Here is a 20,413-nt window from a genome sequence, read left to right on the forward strand (position 1 = left end):
CCCACCATTACAGTACAGCAAGACCCTTGTACTATGTTCTTGGCCAGACTAGAGTTACACAAATCCGCAAATATGACTGAGTGCCATTAAATTACTTCATTTGTGGTCCAAGCATATAATAGAGTGACATTGGAGGATGTAGAAATTCCCAAAGAGTTATCCTTTCTAAGAATTTGCTAGGTCCTCCAATGCAACTTTGTGATAACTTCTGTGGAAAGAATACCATAGAATGACCTGTAGGACCTAGTAAATTCCTAGTGGAACTTTGTGAATAAGTGAAACCGCAGAGATGGATTCCATGATTTCTCGAGAAAATTTTCAATATTTATAAGTGGCTACAAGAAGGGGAGAGGTTTATAATAGTATCACTTTACCACTGGGATATCTCCATGAATGCTACTTTTGGTGAAAGAAGATTAGAAATTATTGAAGTGAATAAACTGACTTCTGCTAAATAAAAAGCCTTCTGGAGACAGAAAGACCCTTTCATCCATGGAAAACAAACTCTGGATCCAATCTGTAACAAAGTTAAATTGGCTAATTTTTTTTACTGGGGATGGTGTGCTAAAAGTCCAGAAAACATTAACTGAAGAGGCAAAATTACCTGAATGATATCAGAATGTCTAGGAATTATGACATTATCATCCACAGTATAATAATGAAAGCTTATCTTGAAGTGCTAGAATACAGATGTCTTTAAAAAGAGATAACTAACTTACCTCTGAGTATGATATTCTGGTTAGGTAAAGGATAGGATTTTTTGCTGAGTCCATGTGAGGGAATGAGATTTGCAGTGTAAGTTCTGGCATTGGCAAATATTCAATTTTTTCAATTCTTTCAATCTAAAGACAATAATAAGAAAGTATATTGACTTTATTTTTTGGTAAGTTATGTTCCCTATCTCCTTCTTTCATATAAAAATGTTTAATAGCAGTACTTGTATTAGGGTAGACATCTCCGCTTGTCTCCTTTTGTATGAGAATGAGATTTTTTCTTTGCTTATGAGAAACATCCAGATGGTTCAAGAGAATTACTGCATTTGCTAGAATTATTTTTGTACAAAATTAATAAACTATTATAGCTTGTTTAACAGACTTTTCAAAATGAGTAGTAGCAGATGGGTTATTCCTGTCTTTTTGATCAACTAACCAGGCCTCCTGCACTTACTGTCTGTGCATGTTTGTGTTGTTTCATAAAGGAAAAAGACACTAATTTTGTACAAATCAATAGTAAGTAGAAATCTGCACAGACACAAAATAAAACCCTGGTCTTGTTATAATGCTGGACATGGGGAACATCCTGGAGGGTCAACAAAATTTCAACAGTTTGTCCCCAATTTTTGAGACAAACAAATCACACTAAGAATGAATAATACAGTGAGGTTTCTTCCTACCGTGTTTCCCCGAAAATAGGACAGTGTCTTATATTAATTTTTGCTCCCAAAGATGTGCTAGGTCTTATTTTCAGGGGATGTCTTATTTTTCCATGAAGAAGAATTCACATTTATTGTTGAACAAAAAATTGAACATTTATTATATACTGTACAGTAGTTGTCATCATAAACCAACATAACCAAACCAGACAAACTGTGACTCCTGTCAAGAATTTCTTGTTACTACCATTATTTCCATGTACAACTGGTATGTACATTTACCAATCCTGCATGCTCTGGTGTTTGTTTGGCGGGCGCCGGGCATGCTTCCAAACAAAAACTTTGCTAGGTCTTACTTTCGGGGGAGGCCTTATATTTAGCAATTCAGCAAAACCTCTGCTAGGTCTTATTTTTTGGGAATGTCTTATTTTCGGGGAAACAGGGTAGCCCCGTTCCATGGAAGCCATTTCTGTGGAAGATCTCTGATGAGCCAAGAGTTTATGACCTTTCAAATCCAATCCCAAGACAACCTGCTTTGGGGAAAGGTCTCAATTACCAAAAGATATTATAAGACTAAAATGTAACACTGAGTGAAATACACTTTGGTTTGTCTATTGGTGGAATTGTATTCACTAGAACAATTATTCTGCTTGTCCTCTGAAGATATGGGTGTGTAAGGCCTTACACAAGGGAAAACACAAACAAGGTCCATTGCATGAATGAAAATTCATTCATGTAATGTTGGATGTAGAGCAATGCCATGGTAAAAGAATTTAAGATGACACTGTAACATTTTCAAGTATTGAATTACATGAGTAAAATTTCATTAAAACAGAAGACAGCAACTAGATAATACTGCATGCTTTCCCTTACCATATAGTTTAAGTTAATTTCATCTCCAATGCTTTCCGTGGAATTAAATACTTCTGGAGAATGTTCATTTGCAGCAATGATGATATGATATGAACTTGGATCCCTTAAAACAAGACAATAATGACTTATTTGGCTATTGAGTGCTTATGAAGTATCCAAGAATCCTTCTAGTAAATATTTAAGATTTACACCCACATTGTAGACTATGGATGGGATATGATGTTAAGAAACCTTATGCAATAGTGAAGCAAATAAAAATAAAATGTGTGTTCTGAGTTTTAATCATTCAATTAACATATCTAGGTGAGCAATCTGATGGTTAGTCCCAATTAAAGTAGATGTATACAATACAATGAATAGTCAACATATAACAGTTAACATATAGCTATATCCTGCTGATTGAATGAATACCTTTTGGTAGGATTAAGAACAGAATTTAGTAAGATTTTTGTCTGGGTAGATCTGTAGAAAATAGTCTAAGGACCTAGAGGTATCTGCATGCCTCCTTATTTCTGATGAGCATGAAGACTGATATTGTAGTAATACACTACAAGAGTCAAGGAAATCCCTGGAAATACACATTGAGTATGGGCATACACATTGAGCATGTGGGTTTTGTTCTGTATGTCTATGTCACTAGTATTCTATAGCATCATAGTTTCTATAGGTTTAAGAAAAGAGAAACACTGTATTGCCAGAAGGTATGTATAAGTATTTGATCAGGTTTGCTTTGCTCTGCTCTTTATTTGGATTAAGTTATAGGCTTGTTATACAAATGTGCAACACAACAAGAATGTAGACACATAAAACTGAAAATTTGGGGTCTATTCCAAGTTTATAGTCCCAGAACATGTAACAAAATATTTAAGTTAAGCTATTATTTGGAGACACAGTAGTACTAAAATATTTTTGCAGTGCTAAGAATATTTTATTTGACTTTAGAGCAACCCCTATAAACTAGGTTTGCCTATAAACTAGTATTTAAAAAGTGGCTCAATCTATAGGCATCTTAAAACAAGTCACTTAGATTTAAAATTGACATATTTATTTATATGTGAGAGAAGGAGACATGAGAGAAGCCTCCCTGAAGGATTGTGACACATACGGGCATCTGCTGAGCAACATCTTCATAGACAGCTGATTCTCTCATACCAGAAGCGACTTGCAGCATGCAAACATATATTTAAGTGCATAAACTGGTTTAAATGTTTTTGCTCCATTAAAAAGCCCTTCTTTAATAAGGGTTGGTTTTACTTAAAATACAGCATATGATTCCTTTCTATTAATTCAGAAAAGGCGAATGAAGAAAGGCAGACACAAACCTTTTGAATATTAATCCACTTTCATATTTTATGGGTATTACAATACTTCCTCTGTTGTCTTCTAGAGTCTCATCATGTTCATCACTGTCACTAAAAAGAAAGGAGAGACAGTTCAGTCAGAATTTATCTACAGATTACTTGTGTTATATTTATGCTTGTTGGTGTAAGTTCAAAGCCCCACATTTCCATTGTTTTAAGGGATTGACATTTTTAATTTTAAAATGTGATGTCTGTGTCTATCAAAAAAAGGTACAGCAATCATGAGACCAAACAATGAGCTGAGATTTATATAAAAAAAGAAAAGACAAACTGTCTTCCGAGTAGAGGCTAAATCCTGAACTTACATTTGCCCCATGAGTCTATTAGTCCACCATGTCCTTAAGGAAACTGATCAGAATAAAAATTCTCATAGCAATCCTTGTTCAGAGGCCCCTGACTGCCTTCTGCTGCAACATAAACATGTCCCGGGAGTTGGAGGCAAGAGATAGTTAAGTCAAGCAAAACTTTTCCTCTCTTCTGCGAAGTTTTTTTTTTGAAAACTAGACCATTTTTGAAGATGTCCCTTCTGCAAGGAACACCACAGGTGTGTTAACCCATCCCTATGATATCCAAAGCATGTGTATTCGGCTGGAGTTACACTTAAAAATGTACATGTTCTGACTTACATACAAATTCAACTGAAGAACAAACCTACAGAACTCATCTTGTTCATAACTTGAGGACTGTCTGTATTATATTACAGTAAGTCCCTTGTACCTGCAGAGGATACATACCTATCTGGGCCAGTTACATGAAACCATAGGCACAACCAAATGCTAGTAAATTATCTCTCTTGTGGTCCCAGCATAAAAGTTTTGTTGGAGGACCTAGCAATTCTTAGAGAGACATATTTTCTAGAAATTTGCTAGGATCTCCAACAGAATTCTACTGTACTTTACAGGAGAACCTAGCAATTTCCTAGAGAGACCCGCCCTTGTGCCCAGGGAAGTAAAACTGTGGGTATGGGCTCCACAGTTACAAGGATCTTAATATATTCATTCCCCTTTGGGAGAGAAGAACACCCTTGATGTGATTACCTTGTTTGTGAATCCTCTTTAAGGGGCAGACATGGAACCAAGTTCACTTATATCCTAAGATCTTCAGCACAAAAAGCAATGCTTTAACCCGCCCAACCAGACTTTATTTTATTTTATTTTATTTTATTAATTCTGACTTTATTTTATTCTGGGACACATAAAACATAACATTCAATAAAACTGGAAGCAAAACTGAGTGGTGATTTTTAAAAAAAAATGAAAGATAGGTTTATATACATATAATTGAACAAACCTTGTTACAGAAAACTGAATGGTAGTATTTTCCAGAAGATAAGACACATTGAACTGGAATGCTATTTCAAAGTAAATCTAAATGAAGAGATTTTAAAATGCATCAAATTCACAATATTTAAGAAGAATCAGAAATAACATTTTCATATAATAACAACAAAAACAAAAACAATAATAAGCAAATTGTAGAGTGATTATTGATTAGCCTCAACAGTTGTTGTGTGCCTTCAAGTCAGTGTTGAGCTGTGGTGACCCTATCATAAAGTTTTCTTTGGCATGGTGTTCTTGTGTGTGTGTGTGTGTATGTGTGTGTATTTTGCCATTCCCTTCCTCTTGGACTGAGCGTTGTCTAAGGCTACACAACGGGCTTTAATGGTTGAGCATGTATTCCAACCTTGGTCTCTCAGTATCCTAGTCAAACATTCACACGATGAGAGGAGAGTCTACTCTAATCAGGATTAAGAACAGAATTCATGCTGAAGTGTTTGGATCGCTCACACATCCATGGATATGGCAGTGATTATATAGCAAACCCCCCTTTTAAAAAGGGGAGGATTACCCTAGTGTAATGTTGTCAAATATTTTAGATCAGGCACTCTGATATTCAAACTAAAACATCTGTTATAATTTATAAATGCTCTCTCACACTCCCATTTTTACATTATTGCATGGAAAATTTCAAACTGATTCAGGAGCAGATAATCGGAGCCACTAAAAATTGTATTTCATGAACAATGCCGAAATAAGTTACAACTGCTGAAGCCTGATACTTCTGGAGAAGAAGCTGTGGGAAAGTTTGCTTTTAGCCAATTTGCTGTTGAGGGAACCGCACTGGGTCACACAAGGAGGATCTGGGAATAAAGTGAAATTCCACATAAGTTATTTTCATATGTTTATGAAAAAGCCTCAGTCAGTGTGGAATTTCACTTGAGAAACATAGCAATGAGCTTCATGATTAATGTATTAACAGAGAACAAAGGCTGCAATACATTGAGGTTACAAAAGCAAATACTGTCTACCACTGCCTCCCATTCTTTACAGGAAATCAGGGTGAAGAAAAGCATAGTGGGCATCACAGATATATACACATTTTGGCTTTCCACTGTCCCTGAAGAGTTATATGTATCCGTAGCCTTAGCAGCACAAGACATGGAATTGTTACTCATTCCTTTTGTGGCATGTCTGTGGGATCGAGACATCACCCAGAAATGCATGCCTGTTCTAAGGCATCAGAATTTCCCAGCGTTCAACTTGAAATTGCTGAGACCATGCCTGTGATCATGACTGAAAGCCAAAGCAGACATGATGACATTAATTGTGCGAATGCATTGAAAAACATCTAACTTACTAGGTTTTTTAAAATAAAGTATATTAGCCCCAAGAGTAGTTGGGGCATGTAGTTGACTGAGAACTGGACTTTGACTCTGGAGACCAGGATTTGATTCTCTGCTTGGCCATGGAAACCTACTGGATGGACTTTGGTAAGTCACAGTTTCTTGGCCTCAGAGGAAGGCAATGGTACACTCCTTCTGAACAAATCTTATGCTGGTCCTTAAGATCAGCATAAGTCAGAAACAACACTATTAATCCTCTCCACTCCACTCCCAAATGCACCAAAAGGTGTCATGACAGAGGCAGGCCTTTTAGCGCCATTTGGAGTTTGTAAAAGATACTCTTTTAGATGAAAACTCCCCAAATCCTATGCTCTCCCACATTTTACAGATTAAAAGAAGATAACTGTGATCAAACAACACCTGGTAGGTATTATTATGAGGAAGAACACACAAATTAAGAGAGGCTGCAGCAGTTTGCTTTTGCCTGCGCCTACTGAGATGGGTGTGGTTCTCCTCCATCTGCTAAAATGAGGTCAAAGGAGAGAAATGGAAGGAGATGAGAGAGCAAATAAGCCATTTTAAAAGCAGCTAAAAAGTAGGATGACAGGCCAATAATAAGGACAGTCTATACAAAATCAAGACAGTTGTAGTCTATGGAATCCATCAGAATAATTTTAAAAAAAGTATTTTATCCAATCTGTGGCTTAGAGTTATGCTTAGAGAAGGTTCTATATTGAATCCTGACATCTCCAATTAAAAAGGAACATCTAAGGTTGCCAAGTCAGTATTATGCCACATCAGTGTTATCCAGATTATTTTAAAATTATGGTTTTAAAAGTATTTGATAGCTGAATTTTAATATGTATTTATTTTATATGTTCTTCTAACAGGCAGATAAAAAAGAATAACAACAGCAATAATAACAACAAACAACAAATAATGAGCAATATACTCTTGTAATAAGTAGTGGTAATCAAGTACTATCTCAGTTTCATAACTTGCAATGGTAATAATAAGATACTTTAAAAAAGGTAAGTATTCAAAGCATACTCCTATGTGCAGAGACAATTCTTTTCAGACAATTTTCCTCTTACTGCAGAAAAAAGCATGAGAGGCTGCTACTGTTGGTATTATCCCAAGGCAGATAATATGTAAGTCCTTTGGCTTCTGTAACTGGACCCTTTTTTTACTTCAGGATTAACAATAAATAAATACTCAATCTAGAAGATGCAGTTTGCAGGTACTTTGACCACACTGGAAATGACTGTTTATATTCCCATGCACTTCATCATGCTGCTGTGATCCATAGGATTCCAATTTTGGCACAGTTAGACTTTCTAAAGAATGTCCAAAGCAAATATCATGCAAACTTTATTCAGTGCTATTGCAAAGAGACTTCCTGTTATCCAAGCATATGTTCCAAATTAGTGGATGACTTTCAAGCCAAACAGGAGATAGCCGTTTTGTGGATCAGCAAACAGAGACACTGAACAAGTTGATTTTAAGGGTTCACATATTGAAGGAGAGAGGGAAAAATCTTTCCTTCTTGTCCTTATAGTTTATGACATGAAGAAGCAGCTAAAGTCCTTTTGATGGTTACAGGAAAATAGAGATGATTGTTATTCTTAATTGCTTTGCTACATTACTGGCATGTAATATTTTACATTTAGTCTAAGATCTATCCTTTCATGAAAAATCTCAGAACTAGCCCTATGAATTAGATACGTAGATATCTTATTAACCTCACACATTTTGTACACTTAAGGAGCAATAAGGGTCATTGGACCATAATAAAATGATGTTGTTTGTTCGTTTGTTGATACCTCCAGGAGACCTGATTATAAGCCTGCTCAGGACTAAGAAACCCTTACTTGATTGACTCAATCCACTTGTAGGGCCATCTCCCTCTTTTCCTACTGCCTTCTACTTTACCAGCTATTGTCTTTTCTAGTGAGCCATGCTATATCATGAGATATCCAGAGTATAACAGGTTCATTTATTATCCTGGTTCCCAGCAATGGAAAAATAGATAAATTAACCATATCCATTTCTGTCACAACAACTTACCTCCTCTCCAGTTGATAGGAATGGGTAACCAATTTTACAAGTGATGTTTTGCCCAAATTCACAACTATCTTTGGGTATTTTCTGGACATAAATGAGAAAAAAGTAAAATTTAAATGGGTGTGATATTTAATTGATTAAAATAAAACAACAATAACAGAAAATATGAGTTATACAACATGTTTCTAAGGAAGATATTGGGAATTTGGGACATGGTGATGTCCTAATTATGGGATTTATAGTTTGATGAGGCACTAGAGCTCTTTGTCCTAAAATCCTAAATGCACCACAATTTCAAATCCAAAGATTCCATAGGACGTTGACACAACACTTAAAGAGAAATTGTAATTCTATCATTGTGTAGCCTATGGACTGAACACCACTTCATCAAATTTCTAACAAAGATTTCGCAAAGGATACTCATATGCCTATGGCACCATAAAGCCTAACAAATTATTTATAACATGGCTTTCATGCATCCAGTGAAGTGTATTAATAAAAGTTCATGTTATAATCAATTCATTAGTGTGTAATTTAGAATTTATTATTATGATGATCAGATCATATAATACAGATGTAAAGCATAGTTTGTTTTCTTTGTTCACCTTTAGGAACAAACAAAAATGCCACCAGAAGCCATATATTTCACCTTAAAAATGGCTGCTGATGCAAGATTGTCTTCAGATCCCAATGGCTCATAAGAAGGATCCGGGGAGAAATTCACCCCGGTCCCATACTGTTGTCTATTCCTGCTCTAAAGTCATGTCACTTCTCAATGACATTTTGAGAGTCACAACAGAAGTGACATGACATTGCTTCCTGTCACCATTTTGAGAGAAAAAAACAGACATATTTGGGGGCAATATGAAGTTCTGGGGGCTTGTGTGGATATTTTTTTTTGCATGTTTTCAAGACTTATCATCATGCTTTAGGGACAAAGATTGTCTTCAGATCATGTTGACTACAGAATAAAATGCCAGAACCCAATAAGGATGGATGAACATCAATTCTATGGTAATTCTAGGGTTTAAAACAACTATTACAGAGCACAGGTTGCAGATTAGACTATAGGTAAAGGTAAAGGTTTTCCTCTGATGTTAAGTCCAGTCATGACCAACTCTGGGGGTTGGTGCTCATCTCCATTTCTAAGCCGAAGAGCCAGCGTTGTCTGTAGACACCTCCAAGGTCATGTGGCCGGCATGACTGCATGGAGCGCCGTTACCTTCCCGCTGGAGCAGTACCTATTTATCTACTCACATTGGCATGTTTTCGAACTGCTAGGTTGGCAGGAGCTGGGGCTAACAACGGGCGCTCATTCCGCTCCCGGGATTTGAATGTAGGTGCTAAGGAAATGGTCCCATAATGTTACATCCTCATCCTAAAATGGTAATAATGAAGGAAGACATACCTCAATCCCAACAAAAATAATATTGGGAGAATATTGAACAAAGACTCTTGTATTATAAGCACTGTCTTTTTTATTCCTAACAAGCATTTGTACCCAGAACTTGAGGTTGTTCAGCTTGACAATGAATGGAGAAAAACTGAAAAATATAAACAATACATCTTAAAATTAATTAATATGCTGTAGTTTATTTTCTCTTTAACTATAGCTTTCACAATAATGTATAAGGAGGTATGCTAGAAATAAATAAAGAAGACTTGTGGGGAATTTATTCCCAGAATGATCAGGAGAAAATGGTAAAAACACAGATGGATGAAGGGTTTAGAAATAACATAAACATGTAGAAATTGAAATATGTAAAAAAAAATGTCTAGGTACCTCCTGAGACATTGTTAGAAATATGGCAAATGTTTATTAGTGGACATTCAAGATCAAGAACAAGAAAAAAATATGATTATTACTTTAGATGTTATAACATAGTGCAAAATATTAAAGTTCCTGGTCATTGTAGGCACCCAATTCAGACATCAACAGAGATGCTTGTATGACTAGCAAGAAGGTGAGGAAATTGCCATCTCCTTTTTGCTGATTGTGTGGGCTCCTCTGCTGATGTAACAGGGAGCCCACAATGGCTAGGAGTTTGCACAGAGCTCCATGGCTGGTTGGGAGTGATGGTAGTGACACAGAGAGTGAAGTGATGATCCAGTAAGGCTGATGCACTCTTGGTCTGGCTGAATCGTGTGGACACCAACTCATTGCTGCAGGGGATTTGATAGGGTGCATCTGGGACCAAGAAATTGCCATAGAATGCAGAATAAAATATTGGCCACACAATAGCCAATATTTTATTTCAGGGGAGTCTTGTCCACTAGGAGAGATCATTTCAGTGAGAAACTTAACTTGACTTAAATTCCTTTCTGTTCCTACTGAAGAGCGCATGAGCCCCAAGCATTAAAGGTAGCCAACCTAGTTCTACTTTTTTAAGAGGAAAAACAGAAAGGACTGTTTTTTATAGCAATCATACATCCAATCTGATTCATGTAGTAAACAAATGTACCAAAAACAAATGTTAAGTTCTTTTTACATTTGTATATTTATCGTGAGAATACAAATATAATTGACTATATTTGCATTATATTGAATTTTTAAAACTATTTAAAATATATGGACAAATAAAATAAGTAGTTTCAATTATGTTACCTGTTTCCTCCTATGGTTGCATTGGCAGTCAACTGTAGATCAGTAATACATTTCTTCTTGCTTCCGCAATCTTTTGTGAAAGGGATCTGCAAAGCATTAGTAGTCATCAAGAGAAGGGCTTGGCATAGTACAATCCTATACCTCTCATCCCTCGCCTTTTTGTACCTTCTTTTGCAAAGAGTCATTTACTGACTGGCTCTTTAACTATGAAGTTAACATATTTTTACATTATGGCTTTATGATCTTTACTAGGGAAGAAAATCTTTGTAGAATAATTTATGGACTACATAATTTTAATTTTCAAATTGAGACAGTATAAGAAATCATCATAACATCAGAATTTTGATGTCCTGTTACTTATCCAATGCTACAGGAAACCCATTGTGCTTGATCTCATTTGTAGTGTCACTAAGGGAGAGAAGGTTGTGAGTCAAATTCCATCCCAAGTATGAATATGTTTAACACACTCTCCATATTGCAGTGACTTACATATTCATATATTGAGTTGGGCAATGTGTTGTCAAGAATAGGCCCACTCTCTGGATCAGAGAAGTTGAACTCCAGCAAAACCTTGATAGAATCACGGAAGTCAGGCTTATCCTATAAACAAAAGCATAGCAATCATTGCAAACTTTTCCTTTTTTATTGGTCAAAATGCTTCTTTAAATACATGTTTTTGAAATAATGGTTTGCTAGTGGCCTTTATTCCACATTATTCATATAAAAGGACAGGACACTGAAGATGACATACTCTCCCTAGGCTAGAGTTAAAGGCCAAGCAGATGATATACTCAGCATACAACTGATCCTTTTGTATATTCCAGCGGTGGAAGCCTTTGGACCTCCAGATGTTTTGGATTATAAATCTCACAATATTTAGCATTTGCTATTATGGGTAGTCCCAATGGGAACTGTAGACCAAAACATCTGGCCTACCCTGAACTTAGGGCATATTGTGTCAGTCATGATTCCAGCGAAGTATATTCTTCATTGGTTCGCAGTCTATTTTGACATTGCTTAGTCATAGCAAAAGAATATCGGGATTGTAAGGCTAAGAAACAAAAATATTTGAATACACAAAGCATCTCTTGAGTTGAGTTAACTTGTCCTTTGCAGTAGCCCTTGATATTCTGTGGTATAGTAATCTGCAGCATCCTTTTCGTTGGTAGATGCATTGAGTGGGAGGAGGCAAGATGTGGTGAAAAAAGTGTGTGAAAAATAACATTTATAGGACCTTATCACACTGAGATATAATCTGTTTATATCAGTATTCAGTCCATATTTTTTTTAGGACTGGGTGCATACTGTATTGAGATGTCATGCATACTTCCCTCATCACACCTGATTATTATGATTCTTATGATCTGAAAATACTGTGCTTTGACTCATCATACCATGGAAGGCTGGCTCCTTCCGATCCATTCAAAGCACCTGCTACCTCACTCTATGACATTTTAAAAAATATTGTTATTGATGGAATGCATATAGATTTTCCTATCGCACACAAAATTAGTGCTTCAGCAATAGAAGAATCTGTAGTATTAAAAAAATACGATTAGAATTCCACCTGCAAATAATCCGTTTCTACGATGCTTTGCAAATGGATTCCAATAGAATACTGACAGGATGGGACAAATGTCATGTGATGAGACTCATTCAAAATCTTTCTCAAAAAGTCTCAGAAATGGAGTATTTCCTAATATGATAACATCCATCAACAGATCCTGGCAGATGGTTAGAAATAAATGAAGCCTCATACTCAATGACAAAGGAAGAATTGTGTGTCTTTTGTCACTCCTCCTGAACAAACTGTGGCATGTCCCAAGGAGACATCAGTATCAACTACAACACAGAAATGAACACATGGCAATTCTGCCATGCTATTTTCAAGTGAAGGAAGAATAACAACAACATTAGAACACAATGAAGAAAGAGGATATTCTACATATTGGAATCAAGATAAATTCTATTCAGTGGATCAGTTTTATCTAGATCAACTGTTTAGACTTTTATTTATTTGCTGATTTATACCATGCCTTTCTCACAAAATAGGACCAAAGACAGCTCCCACCACAAATAGAAAAAATAGTTATGAAAAAGAAATTATAAAGTTTAAATACAACTAATATCCTACCAAAACTACTAATTTAAAACATTCTGAAAATTATTGAAATTATATAAAATGTTTACACTAAGTTGAACGAATAGTAATAACAAGAATTGAAAGTCAATAGCCACTTTATATGATTTACTTGCCAACATGTAGAAGTTGTGCTTTACACAGTCTGAACCCTTGACTGTGATATTTTTTTGCATCTTCCTTTCGGATGATTCTGTGAAAAGGCTTCGAGACAACTTTCTTTGTGCATCAAGTGTAATCCAATACTGGATATCTAAAAAGAAAGCAGGAATGATTGCTTGCCTTGGGAAAACTTTCCAAGTGGTCACTCAGTGGTTAGGGAAGAGAATTAGCCCTAGGATCCCAAAACCTTTTCCCTCGACAGTGGGAACCACTCAAAGGAATATTTAATAACCTGGATGCAGTCTGCTTACTTGTTTCATTTACTGTAACTTCCTTTGATTTTAATCTAACTTCAAAGCAAATTGTGGCATTGATGAATATTCTTTGCTTTTCCATGCCACTGTTTATTTTCTGGATATTAATTTTGTTGGGCATGAATTTCATGGTCACATTCACTTCTGCAACATCTCGAGACCTGAAAGACATTATTTATAAAAACACTTTATTTTGTGACACTAGGTGGCAGAAAAGAAAAAATCAAGGAATAATGTTGAAATACTGTAAGAGTGCAAAGCTTTGTTCATTGAAAATGACAAACATTGAAAAGATAAAGATATCATACTGAGTATTAAGAGTGGTCCATCAAAACCAATGTGCTCTTTGGACCAATGACAGTAAATTGAATTCATCAGCAGATATATGCTGAAACTGAATGTTGATGAATACTTGGAGAGAACCATTCATAAACACCCTTCCAATCTGCACTGTCAAACAATTTAAAAATTGGTTTTGAATTCACAAACAACTGATATTAAATCTTCCTATTCTGGGCATCCCTTATCTGGGCTGATGACTGAGAGTGCAATTGCCTCCAGGAAGTCTTGGATGGTACATATTTTCTAGATCCATTTCAAACTATTTTCAGAGCAGAATTGAAACCACTATGGTCACCTCAGTGGTTGAGGTTTGCTTAAGCATTGATGGTGTGTGTGTGTGATCATGATATCTCCACCAATGGAATGCCAGAAGGGTTTGGGAATTGAGGGCACTGTGCTTCAGTGGGTGATGCTTTGGCATAGCTGCTGCACACAGAAAGAGCTGTTATATGGCATACAAAAAGGCGTCATTCTGCTCCCAGTGTTGTTCAACATAGATATGAAACTGCTGGGAGAAATCTTTCAGAGGTGGGAGTGCTATCAATATGCCAATGAAACCCAAATATATTTTCCATGCCTTAAAAAATAGCAACTTGGAGTTGCTTCTGGATCTGCCACTCCATTTGACAGTTCAGAAAGATGTGATGGCCAAGAGTGCCTATTAAAAGTATCAGCCATCAGCCCAGCTGCAGCCCTTCCTAGAATTGAAGGTGTCTAAATATAATAGTGGATATGCTGGTAATTTCAAGCTTGGACTTCCACAATGAATTGTACATTGGGCTACCTCTGTACCAAGCTCAGGCACTTCATTTAGGGCACATTTACACTGTAGAATGATTGCAGTTTGACACCACTTTCACTGTTATCACTATAGAATCATGAGAGTTGCAGTTCAGTTAGGCACTGGTGTTCTTGCAAAACCACAACTTCCATGATTCCATAGTCTTGAGCCATGGCAGTTAAAATGGGGTCAAAATGGATTAATTCTACAGTGCAGATGCACAATTTATTCAAAATTTTACAGCTATGTTAGTAACTAGTACATTTTTAAATGATCGTATAGAAGCAAAATTAAAATCTTTTCACTAGCTGGGAATTAGATTTTGAACAAAGTACAAAGTAGTGTTTATTACCTTTAAAGATTATATGAGTTCAGGTTTTCTATGGGAACATCTTGTCCTATATAATCTACCTGTACATTCAGATCTTCTCAGATCTCGTTCAGTCAGCTAAAACTAGGCTGTCTATTATTCAGATAACATTTTGTTCAGCTGTCCCCAAAATGTGGAATGACTTGCCAGAAGAGATTGGTCAGCTGGAGACACTGTCTGCATTTTAAACAGCATGAAGGACTGACTGGTCTCTCCAGCAAGCATATCTAGGTTATTTTTATTTCAGATTTTTTTTTTGTATTTTAATGAGACAAAGGTTACAGTAATAAGAAAAATAAAAGAAAAAAATACTAAAGATAATCACCACTATCATCCCAATCCCACCTCCACATCTAAATATGTGAAAAACCGACTCCCCACCTCACCAGGAAAATACATATTTATAAAAACTACAGTACATTCATTACTACTTGACTAGGATTTATTTTTTTTTGCTTTTAAAATAAAACTCAAGTTTTAAAATCCCATCAGTGCTGTTATTCTTTCTTTCTTTCTTTCATCTTAATATATGATAAAAATTATTTCCAATCTTTTAAAAAAGTTGCACAAAATTTGATTGAAGTAGACAATTTGTCCATTACTGCCATAACTTAAGTCTTAAAAATCCATTCTCCTTTTGTTGGGATATCAGCATTCTTCCATTTTTAATAAAATAATAATATTGTACTAAAATTTTATTTCTTACCTACACCAGGTTTTGGGCCCATATTCAACTTGTTTTTCTTACAGCTCTATTTTAAACAACACATATTTGTCATTTGGACACAATTTAATCTCACTTTCAGGTTTTTTTTTTCCTTTTTCAAAGCCAAAGGTATTTTTATCTAGCTTAAATCTTTGCAATACCTGTTTATATTGAAACCAAAGAGGGTCATGATCCTTTTTTATTAGTTCATCTTGTGTTTTAAGTATATTCTCCCAAAATGACAAATCTTTATATGTCTTTATACAATTTTTTCTTTCTGCCAAATCTATAAAATGCTTCTTCCAATGAAATACCCATAGGTATTTGGAGGCAAAACCTGGGTTTACATACAGTCCAAATTGTCAAAATGGCACTAACCAAATTATTAAGAAAATCCATATTTACTTTTAATTTATCATACCATATGTAGGAATACCATCAAAAATAATTCATATTTATTTCTGAAATTATGAACTTTAAAATATTTCTTGGTTGATTTTAATATATATTGATTTCATGTGTTCCTTTAAATGATATATGTTACTATGTTATTTGTTATTGTTACCTGCCTTGATCCCTAGAGATAGATGAGAAACAAACAAACAAAAATTAAACAATAACAACAATTACTACTACCAGACAGAATTCTCCAACATATCAGCACATTGAACATCTTGGAACTTGAAGCAGGCCTCTTGTTTCTTCAGTATCCTCTTTGGACAATCACACTTTAATCATGACTGCTGTAGATAACTGCTATTGAATTTACCTTTAAATTGAAAGTTTGATATACATACCAGAAGAGGGCTGCCCCACCAAGTCCTCCAATGGTGACATCTGTCAATCCGTCTCCATTTAAATCCATTTCGCCATGTATGGATTGTCCAAAAAATTTCATCTTTTCCCCATCTCCACCTGATGCAATGCGCTGTGAAAAACACAATGATCTTTATTATAGAGACAGTATATATAAGAATATTAGGTTTTCATGATACACCTATATTCCTCAGAATAGGCCCCACTGAACTCAGTGGGACTTATATCTATATGGACCTTCATAGGGTTGCACTGTTAATCATTGATTTGCTAGTTATTACTCTTTTAAAAAATCCTTTTGCTCCAAAATCTGCTCTAGGCTCTCAAGTGCAATTCTATGGTATGCTTCTAGCTAAATTACAGTCAAAATATAGGATTCATTATTATCCATAGTTGCAGGTGAAGAGAACGAGATTTTACAAGTGTGATTGTTATAAGAAGAAAGTTTTGAGAATGGGTTAAAAAAGAGAGGGAAGGAGGGAGTGAAAAGGAGTGAAGGAATTGTGAAGAGATAGCATTGCTAGGTACAGGGGAAAAGATGTATGTGGAAGGTGAAAAAGATCAGAATGATCAGGAAATGATGGGAGGAGAAAGTGCAGAAGAATTGTTTTGAATGACTTTACATCTAATTCTATGGATTCCTAAAAATGCCACCGCCCCAGTACTGCCAAGAAATTCAGTTTGGGTATTTGGATTTATTTTTTTTCCAAACCTGAGCGTATTCTTTTCTTATGATGTTGCCATTGCCATGGTAAACATACACAGCTCCACGGTGATCATCTTCTAGAGGAGCCCCTATAACGATGTCATTAAACCCATCAAGGTTCAGATCCTTTACAGCCGCTATGGAGGTTCCAAAGCGTGCCCCACAAGGTTCATTCTTGTTGTGATTTGTGCAGTCACTGTGTTTCAGTTGCGAACAACATGTTTGCTTTATAGGCTCAAGTGTCATCTGATATTCAAATGTTTTCTGTAGAGCAGGAAACACCAAAATAGATTTTTGTTTTTGTTTTATTATACCCTGTTTCCCCTAAAATAAGACATCCCCAGAAAATAAGACCTAGTAGAGGTTTTGCTGAATTGCTAAATATAAGGCCTCCCCCGAAAGTAAGACCTAGTAAAGTTTTTGTTTGGAAGCATGCCCGCCAAAGAGAACACCAGAGCAGGCAGGATTGGTAAATGTTCGTACCATAGAATGTTGTACATGGAAATATTGGTAGTAACAAGAAATTCTTGATAGGATTCACAGTTTGACTTGCTATGCTGGTTTGTGATGACAACTACCGTACTGTACAGTGTATAATAAATGTTCAATTTTTTTGTTCAACAATAAATGTGAATTCTTCTTCATGGAAAAATAAGACATCCCCTGAAAATAAGACCTAGCGCATCTTTGGGAGCAAAAATTAATATAAGACACTGTCTTATTTTCGGGGAAACACGGTAGTAGTTCTCTCAATCAGAGCTTGACAAGACTAAAGCTGGGTTTACACTGCCCTATATTCCAGGAACCGACCCTAGATTATCTGCTTTTAACTGGATTATTATATGAGTCTACACTGCTAGATAATCTGAGATAAATAGATAATCTGAGATGAGATCTTGGGATATAGGGCAGCGTAGAGCCAGCACAATTTTGTTTAGATTATGGAACTCATCACATTGAGGTCCTGAAGCTGGGAACAGCAGGGGCATTTGTGGGGCAAAGTCAGTGGGCAGTGTGGGAACTCACTGCCCCATGCCATATATTGCCTGCATTGCCCTCTTCCCCATCCCATGATGGAAGCGTTGCTGCCCGACTTCCCCCCCAAACTTTGCCCATTCTACCTTATGAGAACACAGGAAGCCTCCCATGTTCTCAGGGCTCCGTCATAGGATGTTTTCAACACAGAGCCAGGACAGAGCCCTACTGGAATTAGCCCTGTGTCAAGCAGTTCTTCGTTCTGGCTCCATGTTTAAAATGTCTTACAATGGAACCCGGACCTTGTCTGATGAGGTTGTACAGCTCCTACAATCTCCTAGCCAGCGTGGCCACAGTCCAGCTCCTGAAATCAATCTTTATAAGTTATTTTTTTTTAACTCCCAAAGAGATATACAAAACAAGCAATAATTTTGGTAGCTTCTCCTGTATGCTGCTAAATATAGTGGAAATCCCATTTTTTTCCATACCAATGATTTTTTCATCATTACCTTGTTCAAAGCATAAACATAGACCCTGCCTTGTTCTTCCTTTTCAGTCCCCATGTACATAGGTGCTCCCACCAGAAGAATATCAGTAAACGTATCTTTGTCAACGTCTATGGTTGTAATAACACTCCCAAAATAGGACCCAATCTGTAATCGAGAAAAATAATATCACATAACATATTTATGATCATTAAGGAGTTGAAAATTATGTTAGTGTGAGTTATAAATTGAGGCTTTGTGCTCAAGCCTTGCATCCTAATTGTCTCTTTCTTCCAGTCAGGTAAATTTTGGCAGAAGGGCTTCCAAGATAGACTAACATGTTCTATGAATTCTATTTTCTTTTTCTTTTTTTTTCTTATGGAACTATCAGAAAGGAAAGTTTTCAAGTTTTCATGCTGTTCATATATATAGTATACCATTAAATTTCAGGGTTTTTTTTTTCACTGCCGGGTAAGTATGCATCTGATGCTACTTACTTACCATGGGTACTATACAGTCATATAATAAGCTACACTGAGTTTAAGTGGCTTTAATCAGAAGCTAATCTATGACACAACAATGACTTTTGGATCTTGGCTTTTTTGCAAGGTTATTTTTTTCTTAGTGTGGACCAGGCCCGTAGCCAGGATTTTCGGGGGGGGGGGGGGAGTGAGAGAGGGTCTACCCTAGCAAACCTTTTGTATCGTTATCCCAATACCCCCATGCATATGGGATATATTGAGCATGGTGATCAAATCTTATATGAATAAACGTAACAGTACTAGTAAGGCCTTCTTGTGGATCACCCTGATTTCAAGCCCCCCCCCCCCCAAGCTACATGCCTGGTGTGGACTATATCACAAATACATGGATGTCATCTCAGCAGTATGTTCATGGTAATATCCAAACTTACTTGTTCTCCACTTAACCGCTGAAGTATTTCTATATCTCCCCCTCTCATTCTATATATGATGACTTGACCAGTGTGATTATATCGAGGTTGGCCAGCAATGTACAGCACATCTCCAGGTACGGAGGCTGAATTTACTGTATAACCTGAAAAAAATCAGAGATACACCAGTCATTCTCTCAAAAGTTTGATATTAACTACAGTGGAGTCTTACTTATCCAAGCTAAATGGGCCAGCAGAAGCTTGGATAAGCGAATATGGTGGATAATAAGGAGGGATTAAGGACATAAGAGAAGCCTCCCACAAGAATAGTAAAAACATCAAGCATCTGGGAGTCCCCTGGGCAACGTCCCTGCAGACAGCCAATTCTCTCACACCAGAAGTGACTTGCAATTTCTCAAGTCGCTCCTGACACACACAAACTCATGCTGATGTCTACAAAATCTCTTAAATAATCATGTGAGGTTAAGGGGGTCATTTTCTATCTGCCATGCTTTTAGATGAACCTGCAAAAATCCTAGTGCTATTTAAGATGTGAGAACTAGACACAGAATGAATATATTACAGACCACATTTTGAACATGAAGCAATCCTGTATGATCATCTTAGGCCCCTTCTACACTTCCCTATATCACAGGATCTGATCTCAGATTATCAGTTTTAAGATAGATTATATGAGTCTCCCCTGCCAGATAATCTGGGGGAAGCAGAAAATCTGGGATCAAATCTTGGGATGAAGGGTAGTATTAAGGGGGCCTTAGAAAAGTCCATTGAAAACACTGACTTGCAAAACAAGTAATGAACCAAAGCAACAAGAACAATGGAAGGATTCAGTTCCACAATTGCAACATTTGTTCCAATGTATTTT

At 36.3% G+C, this 20,413-nt stretch overlaps 1 protein-coding gene across 2 annotated transcripts in view; it reads right to left on the minus strand.

Annotated features, from left to right (window-relative positions):
• Window positions 1-20,413, minus strand: part of itga1 (integrin subunit alpha 1) — a 71,627-nt gene that overhangs the window by 8,616 nt on the left and 42,598 nt on the right. For both annotated transcript variants that reach the window (XM_062972418.1, XM_062972419.1), the window contains exons 12-25: window positions 19,549-19,691; window positions 18,660-18,803; window positions 17,182-17,439; window positions 16,451-16,581; window positions 13,452-13,615; window positions 13,155-13,291; window positions 11,388-11,498; window positions 10,899-10,984; window positions 9,702-9,837; window positions 8,297-8,377; window positions 4,897-4,973; window positions 3,568-3,657; window positions 2,246-2,348; window positions 720-842 (exon numbers count right to left, since the gene is read on the minus strand). In XM_062972418.1, coding sequence (XP_062828488.1) covers window positions 720-842; window positions 2,246-2,348; window positions 3,568-3,657; window positions 4,897-4,973; window positions 8,297-8,377; window positions 9,702-9,837; window positions 10,899-10,984; window positions 11,388-11,498; window positions 13,155-13,291; window positions 13,452-13,615; window positions 16,451-16,581; window positions 17,182-17,439; window positions 18,660-18,803; window positions 19,549-19,691 — 1,784 coding nt within the window. The remainder of the gene's footprint in view (window positions 1-719; window positions 843-2,245; window positions 2,349-3,567; window positions 3,658-4,896; window positions 4,974-8,296; window positions 8,378-9,701; window positions 9,838-10,898; window positions 10,985-11,387; window positions 11,499-13,154; window positions 13,292-13,451; window positions 13,616-16,450; window positions 16,582-17,181; window positions 17,440-18,659; window positions 18,804-19,548; window positions 19,692-20,413) is intronic.

The sequence above is a fragment of the Anolis carolinensis genome, chromosome 2 (assembly GCF_035594765.1).
Source record: "Anolis carolinensis isolate JA03-04 chromosome 2, rAnoCar3.1.pri, whole genome shotgun sequence".
In the NCBI taxonomy this organism is placed as follows: domain Eukaryota; kingdom Metazoa; phylum Chordata; class Lepidosauria; order Squamata; family Dactyloidae; genus Anolis; species Anolis carolinensis.